The sequence below is a fragment of the Orcinus orca genome, chromosome 19 (assembly GCF_937001465.1).
Source record: "Orcinus orca chromosome 19, mOrcOrc1.1, whole genome shotgun sequence".
Lineage (NCBI taxonomy): Eukaryota > Metazoa > Chordata > Mammalia > Artiodactyla > Delphinidae > Orcinus > Orcinus orca.
In genome coordinates this window covers 41,393,386-41,407,144 of record NC_064577.1, presented here as the reverse complement: position 1 = coordinate 41,407,144, position 13,759 = coordinate 41,393,386, and the positions used below count along the sequence as shown (strand labels likewise).

The window sequence follows — 13,759 nt, the reverse complement described above, 5'->3', positions numbered from 1 at the left end:
GGTTCCAGTGTTGGGTTGCCTCAGGTCAAACAACCAACAGGGAGAGAACCCAGCCCCACCCATCAGCAGACAAGCGGATTAAAGCCCCACCAGAGCAACAGCCAGCTCTACCCACCACCAGTCCCTCCCAACAGGAAACTTGCACAAACCTCTTAGACAGCTTCATCCACCAGAGGGCACACAGCAGAAGCAAGAAGAACTACAATCCTGCAGCCTGTGGAACAAACACCACATTCACAGAAAGATAGACAAGATGAAAAGGCAGAGGGCTATGTACCAGATGAAGGAACAAGATAAAACCCCAGAAAAACAACTAAATGAAGTGGAGATAGGCAACCTTCCAGAAAAAGAATTCAGAATAATGATAGTGAAGATGATCCAGGACCTCGGGAAAAGAATGGAGGCAAAGATCGAGAAGATGCAAGAAATGTTTAACAAGGACCTAGAAGAATTAAAGAACAAACAAACAGAGATGAACAATACAATAACTGAAAAGAAAAATATGCTAGAAGAATCAATAGCAGAATGACTGAGGCAGAAGAACGGATAAGTGACCTGGAAGACAGAATGGTGGAATTCACTGCTGCAGAACAGAATAAAGAAAAAAGAATGAAAAGAAATGAAGACAGCCTAAGATACCTCTGGGACAACATTAAATGCACCAACATTTGCATTAAAGGGGTTCCAGAGGGAGAAGAGAGAGAGAAAGGACCCAAGAAAATATTTGAAGAGATTATAGTTGAAAACTTCCCTAACATGGGAAAGGAAATAGCCACCAAAGTCCAGGAAGCACAGAGAGTCCCAGGCAGGATAAACCCAAGGAGAAACATGCCAAGACACATAGTAATCAAACTGACAAAAATTAAAGACAAAGATAAATTATTGAAAGCAAGAAGGGAAAAATGACAAATAATATACAAGGGAACTCCCATAAGGTTAACGGCTGATTTCTCAGCAGAAACTCTACGAGCCAGAAGCGGGTGGCATGACATATTTAAAGTGATGAAAGGGAAGAAATTACAACCAAGATTACTCTACCTGGCAAGGATCTCATTCAGATTTGATGGAGAAATCAAAAGCTTTACAGACAAGCAAAAGCTAAGAGAATTCAGCACCACCAAACCAGCTCTACAACAAATGCTAAAGGAACTTCTCTAAGTGGGAAACGCAAGAGAAGAAAATGATGTACAAAAAAAAACCCATAACAATTAAGAAAAAGGTAATAGGAACATACATATCGATAATTACCTTAAATGGGAATGGATTAAATGCTCCAACCAAAAGACACAGGCTCACTGAATGGATACAAAAACAAGACCCATATATATGCTGTCTACGAGAGACCTACTTCAGACGTAGGGACACATACAGACTGAAAGTGAGGGGATGGAAAAAGGTATTCCGTGCAAATGGAAATCAAAAGAAAGCTGGAGTAGCAATACTCATATCAGATAAAACAGATTTTAAAATAAAGAATGTTACAAGAGACAAGGAAGGACACTACATAATGATGAAGGGATCAATCCTAGAAGAACATATAACAATTATAAATATATATGCACCCAACATAAGAACACCTCAATACATAAGGCAACTGCTAACATCTATAAAAGAGGAAATCCACAGTAACACAATAATAGTGGGGGACTTTAACATCTCACTTACACCAATGGACAGATCATCCAAACAGAAAATTAATCAGGAAACACAAGCTTTAAATGACACAATAGACCAGATAGATTTAATTGATATTTATAGGACATTCCACCCCAAAACAGCAGATTACACCTTCTTCTCAAGTGTGCACAGAATATTCTCCAGGATAGATCACATCTTGGGTCACAAATCAAGCCTCGTAAATTTAAGAAATTTGAAATCATATCAAGCATTTTTTCTGACCACAATGCTATGAGACTAGAAATCAATTACAGGAGAAGAAACGTAAAAAACACAAACACATGGAGGCTAAACAATACGTTACTAAATAACCAAGAGATCACTGAAGAAATCAAAGAAGAAGTCAAAAAATACCTAGAGACAAATGACAATGAAAACATGATGATCCAAAACCTATGGGATGCAGCAAAAGCAGTTTTAAGAGGGAAGTTTATAGCAATACAAGCCTACCTCAAGAAACAAGAAAAATCTCAAATAAACAATATAACCTTACACCTATAGGAACTAGAGAAAGAAGAACAAACAAAACCCAGAGTTAGCAGAAGGAAAGAAATCATAAAGATCAGAGCAGAAATAAATGAAATAGAAACAAAAGAAACAATAGCAAAGATCAATAAAACTAAAAGCTGGTTCTTTGAGAAGATAAACAAAATTGATAAACCATTAGCCAGACTCATCAAGAAAAAGAGGGAGAGGACTTGCATCAATAAATTAGAAACGAAAAAAGAGAAGTTACAACAGACACCTCAGAAATACAAAGCATCCTAAGAGACTACTACAAGCAACTCTATGCCAATAAAATGGACAACCTGGAAGAAATGGACAAATTCTTGGAAAGGTATAACCTTCCAAGACTGAACCAGGAAGAAATAGAAAATATGTACAGACCAATCACAAGTAATGAAATTGAAACTGTGATTAAAAATCTTCCAACAAACAAAAGTCCAGGACCAGATGGCTTCACAGGTGAATTCTATCAAACATTTAGAGAAGAGCTAACACCCATCCTTCTCAAACTTTTCCAAAAAATTGCAGAGGAAGGAACTCTCCCAAACTCATTCTATGAGGCCACCATCACCCTGATAACAAAACCAGACAAATGTACTACAAAAAAAGAAAATTACAGACCAATATCACTGATGAATATAGATGCAAAAATCCTCAACAAAATACTAGCAAACAGAATCCAACAACACATTAAAAGGGTCATATAAAATGATCATGTGGGATTTATCCCAGGGATGCAAGGATTCTTCAATATACACAAATCAATCAATGTGATACACCATATTAACAAATTGAAAAATAAAAACCATATGATCATCTCAATAGATGCAGAAAAAGCTTTTGACAAAATTCAACACCCATTTATGATAAAAACTCTCCAGAGAGTGGGCATAGAGGGAACCTACCTCAACGTAATAAAGGCCATATATGACAAACCCACAGCAAACATCATTCTCAATGGTGAAAAGCTGAAAGCATTTCCTCTAAGATCAGGAACAAGACAAGGATGTCCATTCTCACCATTATTATTCAACATAGTTTTGGAAGTCCTAGCCACGGCAATCAGAGAAGAAAAAGGAATACAAATTGGGAAAGAAGAAGTAAAACTGTCACTGTTTGCAGATGACATGATACTATACATAGAGAATCCTAAAGATGTTACCAGAAAACTACTAGAGTCAATCAATGAATTTGGTAAAGTAGCAGGATACAAAATTAATGCACAGAAATCTCTTGCATTCCTATACACTAATGATGAAAAATCTGAAAGAGAAATTAAGGAAACACTCCCATTTACCACTGCAACAAAAAGAATAAAATACCTAGGAATAAACCTACCTAGGGAGACAAAAGACCTGTATGCAGAAAACTATGACACTGATGAAAGAAATTAAGGATGATAAAAACAGATGGAGAGATATACCATGTTCTTGGATTAGAAGAATCAATATTGTGAAAATGACTATACTACCCAAAGCAATCTACAGATTCAATGCAATCCCTATCAAATTACCAATGGCATTTTTTACAGAACTAGAACAAAAAAATCTTAAAATTTGTAAGGAGACACAAAAGACCCCTAATAGCCAAAGCAGTCTTGAGGGAAAAAAACAGAGCTGGAGGAATCAGACTCCCTGACTTCGGACTCTACTACAAAGCTACAGTAATCAAGACAATATGGTACTGGCACAAAAACAGAAATACAGGTCAGTGGAACAGGATAGAAAGCCCAGAGATAAACCCACACACCTATGGTCAACTAATCTATGACAAAGGAGGCAACGATATACAATGGAGAAAAGACAGTCTCTTCAATAAGTGGTGCTGGGAAAACTGGACAGCTACATGTAAAAGAATGAAATTAGAACACTCCCTAACACCATACACAAAAATAAACTCAAAATGGATTAGAGACCTAAATGTAAGACTGGACACTATAAAACTCTTAGAGGAAAACATAGGAAGAACACTCTTTGACATAAATCACAGCAATATCTTTTTTGATCCACCTGCTAGAGTAATGGAAATAAAAACAAAAATAAACAAATGGGACCTAATGAAACTTAAAAGCTTTTGCACAGCAAAGGAAACTATAAACAAGACAAAAAGACAACCCTCAGAATGGGAGAAAATATTTGCAAATGGATCAACGAACAAAGGATTAATCTCCAAAATATATAAACAGCTCATGCAGCTCAATATTAAAAAAACAAACAACCCAATCCAAAAACGGGCAGAAGACCTAAACAGACATTTCTCCAAAGAAGACATACAGATGGCCAAGAAGCACATGAAAAGCTGCCCCATATCACTAATCATTAGAGAAATGCAAATCAAAACTACAGTGAGGTATCACCTCAAACCGGTTAGAATGGACATCATCAGAAAATCTACAAACAACAAATGCTGGAGAGGGTGTGGAGAAAAGGGAACCCTCTTGCACTGTTGGTGGGAATGTAAACTGATACAGCCACTATGGAGAACAGTATGGAGGTTCCTTAAAAAACTAAAAACAGAATTACCATATGACCCAGCAATCCCACTACTGGGCATATACCCAGAGAAAACCATAATTGAAAAAGACACATGCACCCCAATGTTCATTGCTGCACTATTTACAATAGCCAGCTCATGGAAGCAATCTAAATGCCCATCGACAGACGAATGGATAAAGAAGATGTGGTACATATATACAATGGAATATTACTCAGCCATAAAAAGGAATGAAATTGGGTCATTTGTAGAGACGTGGATGAATCTAGAGACTGTCATACAGAGTGAAGTAAGTCAGAAAGAGAAAAACAAATATCGTATATTAACGCATGTATGTGGAACCTAGAAAAATGGTACTGACGAACTAGTTTGCAGGGCAGAGATTGAGACACAGATGTAAAGAACAAACGTATGGACACCAAGGGGGGAAAGCGGTGGGGGTGAGGGATGATGAATTGGGAGATTGGGATTGACATACATACACTAATATGTATAAAATGGATAACTAACAAGAACCTGCTATATAAAAAAATAAAAGAAAATTCAAGAAAAAGAAAAAAGAAAGAAGGAGACAAATGATAAAAGTAAGAACTAAGACTTGAAAGTGGGAGGTAAGTATGGAGGTGTGTGACACCTGGGGATGTCAGCCTGGGAATGGCTCTTTTTCATAAAAATCTAATTATGTTCTACAGACATAACTTTGATTTTTTTGTTTTGTTTTCTTATGTTTTGTTTTGTTTGGGCCACGCTGCATGGCTTACGGGATCTTAGTTCCCCAACCAGGGATTGAACCCGGGCCCCGGCAGTGAAAGTGCCGAGTCCTAACCACTGGACCGCCAGGGAATTCCCATAACTTTGATTTTTTAATCAAAATTTTAAAATATAGAAGGCATCCACCACAAGTGAGAAGTGCGGTACACCTCAATAGCCAAGTAGGGTGGATTCACGCAGTGCAGGGCAGGGGGTGGGGAGAAGCACCACGGTGGGTTGAGACGGGAAGGCCAAGCATCCCAGGAGAGAGCGAGCAACACAGGTGGTTGAACGGAGGGGTCCTGACGGCCTCCTTATTCTTGATCTGTACCACATTCTCGTTAGAAAGGTCATTAGGTAGAAGTGAGGGTGGGGGAGATGGACAGCAAGGGACTCCAATTAGTAGGCTGGGCCCAGTTCTAGGGAGTGAGGAAGGAAGTCTGATGGCGGCGGTGGTCGTGGGGATGAAGAGGAAGCAGGGGTGACAGATATTTCTAGGGGACTCGCTGGCACACGACTCACTGGCTGAGGGGAACGAGGAAGAGGAGGGAGTTGATGGGAGTGACGAGGGGGAGCAGGTTGGAAGAAGAAAGATTCAGTCCTAACCGTGGATACCACCCCCAAGGCAGCAAGCTCTCCCTCCACCATCCAACACTAAAATCATTGTGTGCAAAGGTGAGGCTCCAAGGGGTAGAGTGAGGAGCTCAAGCTTGGGAGTCTTGGGTTAAAATACCTAAAAAGATAGAGCCGTATAAGAGAAAGGCATGGACTTTGCAGCTGGACAGACCTGAGCCACCGTTGTGCCACTTCGTGTCTGTGTGACATTAAGCACCAAGATGAGCCTGACCACGGCCCCCTCACAGAGTCGCCAGGTGAGTCGGAGGAAAGAGCTGCTGTAAAACGCCTCACGCAGCATCTGTCAACACGAGCGAGCTCCCTCCCATCCTATGTCCCAACTCCCACTCCCCCGAGAGCATGCAGGTCTTCAGGGAAGACCCTACAAGCTCTTCTGAGCCTGGCTTTTTCCTGCATCCCTCAGGCTGTGAGGTCCCAGAAGATTCCTGGGAGGCACCTCCAATTCCCGTCCCATCAGCTCAGGCATGGAGACCACACAGGATTGTTGCATCGACCAGAAAGTCAGCTTTATTAACCCACCACCAGCAGAGAGGGAGGGGAGACAGCTGGGGCGAGCAGGGGCTGGACCCAGGCCTTCAGGTGGTGAGGCCGGCGGGTGGGCAAAGGCGGCTCCGGGACCCTCAGGAGCCTTACCTTCGCAGGAAACATAGTTCTGGCCGGATGGGTGCTGGGAGGAGAGGCTGTAGGGGAGAAAAGGTAGAGCGGTTAGGTGTGTTGGGAGCAGCAGGGGTGGGGCTGAAGGGTCTGTGGGGCAGGACAGGGGGGGGTCCCCACTCACTGGGTGTCCTCACCCTCCAGCAGGGGGCGGTAGGTGGCGATCTCCTGCTCCAGCCACGTCTTCACGTCCAGAAGGATCTGGTACTCGTGCTTCTTCTGTCCCATCTCGCAGCGCAGGGGGGCCAGCTGCTCCTCCACGCTGCAGATGAGCCCCTGGATCTGGGACAGCTGCAGGCAGTAGCGGTTTTTGGTCTCCTCCAGGCTCTTCTCCAGGGATGCTTTCTGTGAATGGGAGAGAGTGAAAGAGAGAGTCAATGGAGGGGGGTCACTGCTGTCCCCCCAGGTCTCTGGGCATGTTTCCTGAGAGGTGCATGGATTTTTGACCCCAGCTGGGCTACTTATGGGCTAGACAACATGGAGAAAAGTTATTCCACCATTTGTTTTGGGCCTTCATTTCTCCATCTATATAATGGGTACAGTGATCCCTCCAACCCACTCTTGGGAAAAGAGAGATGGAACCGTACTGCGGCGATGCTCCATTACAGGGGGCGGTGCCATTACTGGCGACTTGGAGGCTGGGCTGGGCCTGATCCTTCTTACCCTGCAGAGCTGGGACTGCAGTTTGACTTCCAGGCCCTGGAGCACCTTCGGAGCTCATTCAACTCATTGCGGCTGTTCTGCATCAGCTCGCTGTTAGAGGCCACTTCTTTGTTCAGCTCCTCTTTCTTTTTTTTTTTTTTTTTTTTGTGGTATGCGGGCCTCTCACTGTTGTGGCCTCTCCCGCTGCGGAGCACAGGCTCCGGACGCGCAGGCCCAGCGGGCATGGCTCACGGGCCCAGCCGCTCCACGGCACGTGGGATCTTCCCGGACCGGGGCACGAACCCGTGTCCCCCGCATCGGCAGGCGGACTCTCAACCACTGCGCCACCAGGGAAGCCCCTCAGCTCCTCTTTCTGAGATAGGAAAGAACAGAAGGTGTGGGGCACTCCAGAGGCACCCAGGCTGGCAAGTCCTGCAGCAGGACTGAGGACCCATGTCACCTTGCTCAGGAACCAGGCCTCGGCATCTCTGCGGTTCTTGTCTGCTCTCTGTTCATACTGGTCGCACATCTCATTCAGGATGTGGTTCGGGTCCACGCCGGGGGCAGCATCCACCTCCACACTGACGTCCCCGCTGGTCTGACTCCGCAGGGTAAACATCTCCTAGGAAGAGGGGGGGGAGTTGGTCAGGGAAGCTGCCCCCTTCCCTGGCCCCAGGTGCATCTGCAACCCCACTGGATCAGCCTCCCACTGCCAGCAGCAGCCTTACCTCCTGGTGGTTCTTCTTCAGGTAGGCCAGCTCCTCCTTCAGGCCTTGATCTGCATCTCCAGGTCAGTTGTTACCAGGGTCAGCTCGTCCAGCACCCTGCGCGGGCCATTGATGTCAGCCTCCATGCCCTGGCACAGGGCCGGCTCATGTTCATACCTGGCAAGACAAAGGTCAGGGCCTCAGGGTCCATCATGAAGCTTCTGAGGCTCAAGGCCTGCTGGTCCTCCTGTCTGGACAACCCCACTGCTCACCCCCTGCCCTCTACTCTCTGTCCTCAGCCCACCACAGTGCCGCTCACTTGGTCCTAAAGTCATCGGCTGCTAGCCTGGCATCGTCAATCTGCAGAAGGGGCTGTGTATTCTCTATTGTGGCCTCGAATATCTGCAGAGGGGGTGAAGGACACGTCTGGTTAGCCAAGGCCCTGCTGCTCAGGGGTGAATAGCAAAGAGGGGAGAAAGGAGCCTCACCATACTTGGGGTTATCTGGCGGGCAGGTCAGTCTTTACTCTCCCCCAGACAGCCTAGGGTGCCTTCTCCACCCAGCTTAGCATGTGCAGGGGATGCATCCATGTATCCGCCACCCCATCCTGGGCCCCATCTTACTTCGGAGAGAAGCTGATCCAAAGAATGCTTGCAGGGAGTGAGAGATTCGGGGTACCAGGTCCAGTTCAGATACCCTGGTGCTAAAAAGGGACCCTCTGCCACCAGTTCTGAGTAGTCCATGGCCACTCCTCAAAAGCGGGCCTCAGTCTCCCTGTTTGTAAAATGAAGATGCTAGCAAGCGTTTTTCTAGGGTCCACTGCAGCCATGACCTCTATCAACACTCCACCACCAGAGTCGCACACCTGGCCACACCACCTCGTTCCGCAGGTCCTCGATGGTCTTGAAGTAGGGGCTGTAGTCGCAGGCGGGTCTGGGCCTCTGATTCTGGTACCGGTCTCAGATCTTCACCTCCAGCTCCGTGTCGGCCTCCCCCAGGGCACGCACCTTCTCCGGGTAGGAGGCCAGGCGGTCATTGAGGTTCTGCATGGTGAGCTTCTCGTTGCCAGAGAGGAGGCCACCATTGCCACCACTGAGGCGGACGCCAAGACCGCCACCATATCCTCCAACGAAGATGCTACCCAGGGCCCCACCGAAGCTCCTGCTGCTGCTGAAGCTGCCTCCATAGCCGCCCCCCAGCCCGCAGACACCCCCGGAGGAGTAGCGGGAGGAGGACAGGCCCCCGTAGGCACTGGGGGCCCGGCAGGAGCCTCCCGCCAGGACGGAAGACCCGCAGCTGGAGCCGCCGCTGATACCACAGGAGCCCTGATGGAGCTGGAGGAGGTGAACTGGTGCCTGCAGGTGGTCGTGGTGAGAAGAGAGAAGAGAAAGGAGCTCGGGGAGGCTGGGAGGATGCTGAGGGGTCCTCAAACTCCAGGAACGTTTATATGCACGTGAGGAAGGAGGGCCCCTCCCAGCTGCTGACTCCGGCCACCGCTCCGGATTTCATCACTCCAGATCCCATCCAACTCCCCACTCCAGACTATTCAGCCTGGGGTCAACTCACTTCACCGTGTGCCTCTCTGAGTTCCCACCCAGTTTTGGGGGGTGTGGAGCTGAGAGAAAACATACCAACTCAAGTTGGTGGTGACTCATGCTAGGCAACGGGAATCTAGCTGGAGTTAGTTCCTGGAGGCTGAGGGGCCAGCCGTGCCCTGACACAGGCGAATTTGTGGTGGCTGCATCCCTGGGCAGTGAGCCAGCCCATGCAAGGACTCCCTGCCCGACGGTGACAGCCTTGGGTGAATGGCCTCAGCGATGCTGTCCAGGGGCCGTCTCGGGGTGCAGCTGTGGGGACCCTACATGGCTGGCTGTGGACGGGAGACCTGGGTTCATGGTCCTGCTCTGCTCTGCTCCCTGTGTGACCTGTGCCCCCCACCCGCCACCTACCTTCTCTGGGCCTCTGTTTGCCCTCAGTAAAGTGACAAGCCTGAACTGGGCAATCTCAGAGTCCTTTCCAGTTCTAAAAATTCTCTGAGTCTTATCCCAATTTCAGAGGCTGCCTTTGAGCCCCCAGGACCTCCAGAAGTGGTGTGTACCATGAAACGAGCAGATAGAAGCTTGAATCCCTGCTCTGCCCTGTACAAGCTGCATGGCATAGGTAGTCCTTTAGTCTATGAGCCTCTGGACCTCAGTTTTCTCATCTGTAAAAGGGGAGGGCACACCACCAGCCACAAAGGAACATGCATGATGGACCCTGCTGGCCCCTTCCCAATGGCCAGCCCTGACCCCCAGCCTCCCCTTCCTTCCTTTCCAGCCCAGCTACCCCTCACCCACCCCTCCTCGCCCACCTCTATGCTCTGGCACCCCCCTCCCACATGCCTGCCCTCTCCTCTTCTCTCCCACACTCCCACCCTTTGAGCAGCTCCCCCGCCCAGCGCATTGCTTCACCTAATCACAGGCACCCACCGTAAACTGTGGTGGGAGGGAATCTCCATCCTGCTGCTGGTACTGCCTGTGACCCCGAACCCCGCCACAAGACTCCAAGACCCCACACTGTATCCAGGGCTTAGATCCCAACCGTTTTCTCTGGAGAGTCCACAGCTTCCAGGCTGGGTTTGGCAACTTTATTCGTTCAGTCGAGGAGACAGGGGAAGGTGGCTCTCTGGTCACCTGCCACGCTCAGGTATTTACACATGCCACACAGTTCTGTGAGGGGCCTTATTCCTGCCACCAGTTCACAGATGAGGAGGCTGGAAGGGTCAGTGGGCTTACCAAGACCCCAGTCAGTGAGGAGCTGGGGCTTGAACCCCCGTCCGTCTGCGCGCCCAGCCCAAGTCCTTTCCACCATCCTGAACCGCTCTTTTTGCCCCTCCAACATACATCACTGTCCTGAGTCAACCCTGTGAGGTGAGGAGGAGAGAGGGAGAACCAGAGAGAGGGTGATTTGCCCAAGGGCACTGCATTTAAGCTGCAGAGCCGGGACTTGACCCCAGAGATGGGCTGTCTTCAACTCTCCCGCAATGCCTGGCAAGCATGTCCGTCGTCCTCTGCCTCCCCGAGGTGCCTGGAATGAGCTCCGCCCGTGGTGGGCATGATATTGGCCTGAGGGCTGAAGGCAGGACTGGGGGGTCTGGACCCCAACAAAGAGGCCTCCTTGGGGTGCCCTGGGGGGTGACCGACAGAGCTGGCCACGTCCTTGCTCTGCAGTGCCTCTGTGGAGGTGAGACGAGGCGGAAGAGGGCTTGCCTCAGCCTGGGTCCTGCTGGACAATACCACCGTGAACCCTGGGGCAGGAAATTCTGTCTCAGCATAACCAGGGCTTTGTTTCTGCCACATCACGTCCCTCATCTGGAGGCACAGGGCCCAGAGGGATGAGCAGAGCTGGTACCCAGCCTATGGCTTCAGGGCCAGGCCTGGGAGAGGGAACTTGCTATTCCCTCCCCTAACCCCAAAAATAGGCAAAAGGGACCCTGGAATCTTAGACAAAACCCCCACCATCCCAGGCTTCAGGATGGGCCTGAAGTTCAGGTCCAATCACAGATTCAGGGGAATTTCGGAACTGGAAATGGCCTTCAAGGTCAGCAAAGACCACCAAGCCCCAACCAGAGAGCACAAAAGACTTGTTCCATGTTAAACAGGACAGAAGCAGAGGAGCAGATGGACTTCCCTGGAGGTCTGGTGGTTAAGACTCCGTGCTTCCAGTGCAGGGGGTGCAGGTTCAATCCCTGGTTGGGGAATTAAGATTTCACATGTTGCATGGCGCAGCAAAAAAATTAAAAAAAAAAAAAGAAGCAGCAGCAGCAGAGGAGCAGAGACTAGACCCAGGTCCAGCGCCCTGACCGAAGTCCATACTGACTCTCCCAGTAGTCTCTGGGAGCTCCTTCTTCTCTGCACCACCCCCCAACCCTCCACCTCCCTTCTCACCAGATCACCGTCCCTGCCCCCATTCCTGGAGGAGTCAGGGGTGGGATTACACACAGGCCCAGCCCTGGAGGTCGGGGATCTGCATGGACTGAGAAGCTGCCGGAAGTTGCCAACCAACCCATCAGATCACTCAATCAACACCACAGACCAAGCACCCACCATGTGTCCAGCATCTGGGGTGTGGCAGGGAGGAGAGAGATGCTGACGTGGTCTCTGACCTTGGAACTTATCATTTGACCCTGGAGAGAAAACTAAGGCCGGAAAGACAGCACAGTGCAGCAGGAAACCTGGGATGCTCGGCCCGCAGGATGCAGCTGGCATTTCCTCCGTGCCCGTGCGGCACACCTGCTCCAAGGTTGCCAAGGTCCAGAGTCACCAGACCTGGTCAGCACCGAGCACAGACTCCCACCAACCCCTCCAGGCAGTGGGTTCCTTCCTCCACCCAGGCCTCCTTCCTCTCTCCTCGGCCCAGCTCCATCCCAGGTATCATCATCACATACCTGAACTGGCCAGGAAATATTATTGGCCAATGCCACACCTCAACTTGCAGTGATTCCCAAATCTGACTGAACACGAGAATCCCCATACAGATTCCCGGGCCCTGCTCTGAACCACTTCGTCAGCCTTGCCCAGGACAAGCCTGATGGTGGGGAGGTTTTACAAGCTCCCAGGGGATTCTGGTGTCCAGCCAGGCTGGGGACCAAGAGGCAGCTGTGGGAGGGAAGGGAAGGGAAGGAGACTCCAGGGAGCCTGAGGGGAGAGGGGAGGTCGCTGCAAAGTCCCCAGCCACTGATGGCAGCCACAGTTACAGGCTTCAGGGCAGGATGGAGAAAGAAAGGAGCCAGATGAGCCAGGACAGAGCAGGCTGGAGTCGGGCCAGCAGGGGCCAGATACTAGGCAAGTCGTTCCTCCCCTCTGAGCCTCAGTTTCCTTCTCTGGGAAATGGGAATGGCAGCACCACTTCGCAGGCACAGAGAGGTGAAATAAATAAAGCAGCTGTCACAGACTGGTGGCTGTCACTGCATTTATCTTCAGGTATTTATAAAGCACCTACTGTGTGCCACACACTGTGTGGACACTCAGATGCAAAGAACGAGACAGAGAGGGCCTCAGGGCAGAATGTCTGGAGGAGGTAGAGACGTCCCCAACACTGAGTGTTCAGGCCATAATGGGGGGTAGGGGGCCTGCAGGGAGGGGACAGGCTCTCTGGGAGTGAACAAATGGCCCCCAGGCAGGCTCCGGCCCCGTGCCTGGTCCCAGGATCTAGGTGAGCCTGTGAGTGCCTTACCCACCTTGGGCGGTCCTCCGCCACAGTGTTGGATCTCCCCCTTCCAAGGCAGGGCCTCTCGCAGCCCCTCACCATGGTCTGCACAACCAGGGGCCCTCAGGGGAGCCTGTGGCTGGGTTAAGCTGGGCGACAGTCTGGATTCTGCCTGGGGGCTGAACTGTCCTGGCTCTGCTCCCTCTGTTCCCCTCAGCCCCCCGAAGCCTGGGTGGCACAGGAGAACACACTACATAAGGGCTGAGGGAGGATGGGCAGGCATTGCCATTGTGCCCAGCTTACCACTCCTGGACTGGGGTACCTCAGGGTCCCTCCGAACCAGGGCCTGGGTCTCTTGCTTCCCCCGGGCCCAGTGCAGACCCAGGCACAGAGCGGCGCAGTGCCGTGGACAGTGTTACTGCCATGTCATTTCTCTGCAGACAGCACCGTCAGGTCACCCTTCCAGAGTGTGGGAGAGGCGGAGGAAGAGTCACAGGGGCTGGCTA

General features: G+C 49.8%; 2 protein-coding genes across 9 annotated transcripts in view; both read right to left on the bottom strand.

Annotated features, from left to right (window-relative positions):
- Window positions 1–13,759, bottom strand: part of LOC101273992 (keratin, type I cytoskeletal 14) — a 111,609-nt gene that overhangs the window by 90,101 nt on the left and 7,749 nt on the right. Inside the window, exons 6-7 of one of the 8 annotated variants that reach the window (XM_049702481.1) lie at window positions 6,855–7,062; window positions 6,697–6,743 (exon numbers count right to left, since the gene is read on the bottom strand). The exons of 4 other annotated variants lie outside the window; for them this stretch is intronic. In XM_049702481.1, coding sequence (XP_049558438.1) covers window positions 6,697–6,743; window positions 6,855–7,062 — 255 coding nt within the window. Of the gene's footprint in view, window positions 1–6,409; window positions 6,744–6,841; window positions 7,063–13,759 lie in introns of those variants that run through there. 3 more of the 8 variants (XM_049702482.1, XM_049702475.1, XM_049702478.1) reach the window with 3 other exon arrangements.
- Window positions 7,406–10,349, bottom strand: LOC101276301 (keratin, type I cytoskeletal 16). The gene is given in 6 exon segments (XM_049702483.1): window positions 7,406–7,981; window positions 8,088–8,131; window positions 8,134–8,243; window positions 8,386–8,468; window positions 8,945–9,421; window positions 10,165–10,349. Coding segments are annotated over 6 exon segments (1,263 nt in total). The 5' UTR covers window positions 10,225–10,349; the 3' UTR covers window positions 7,406–7,492.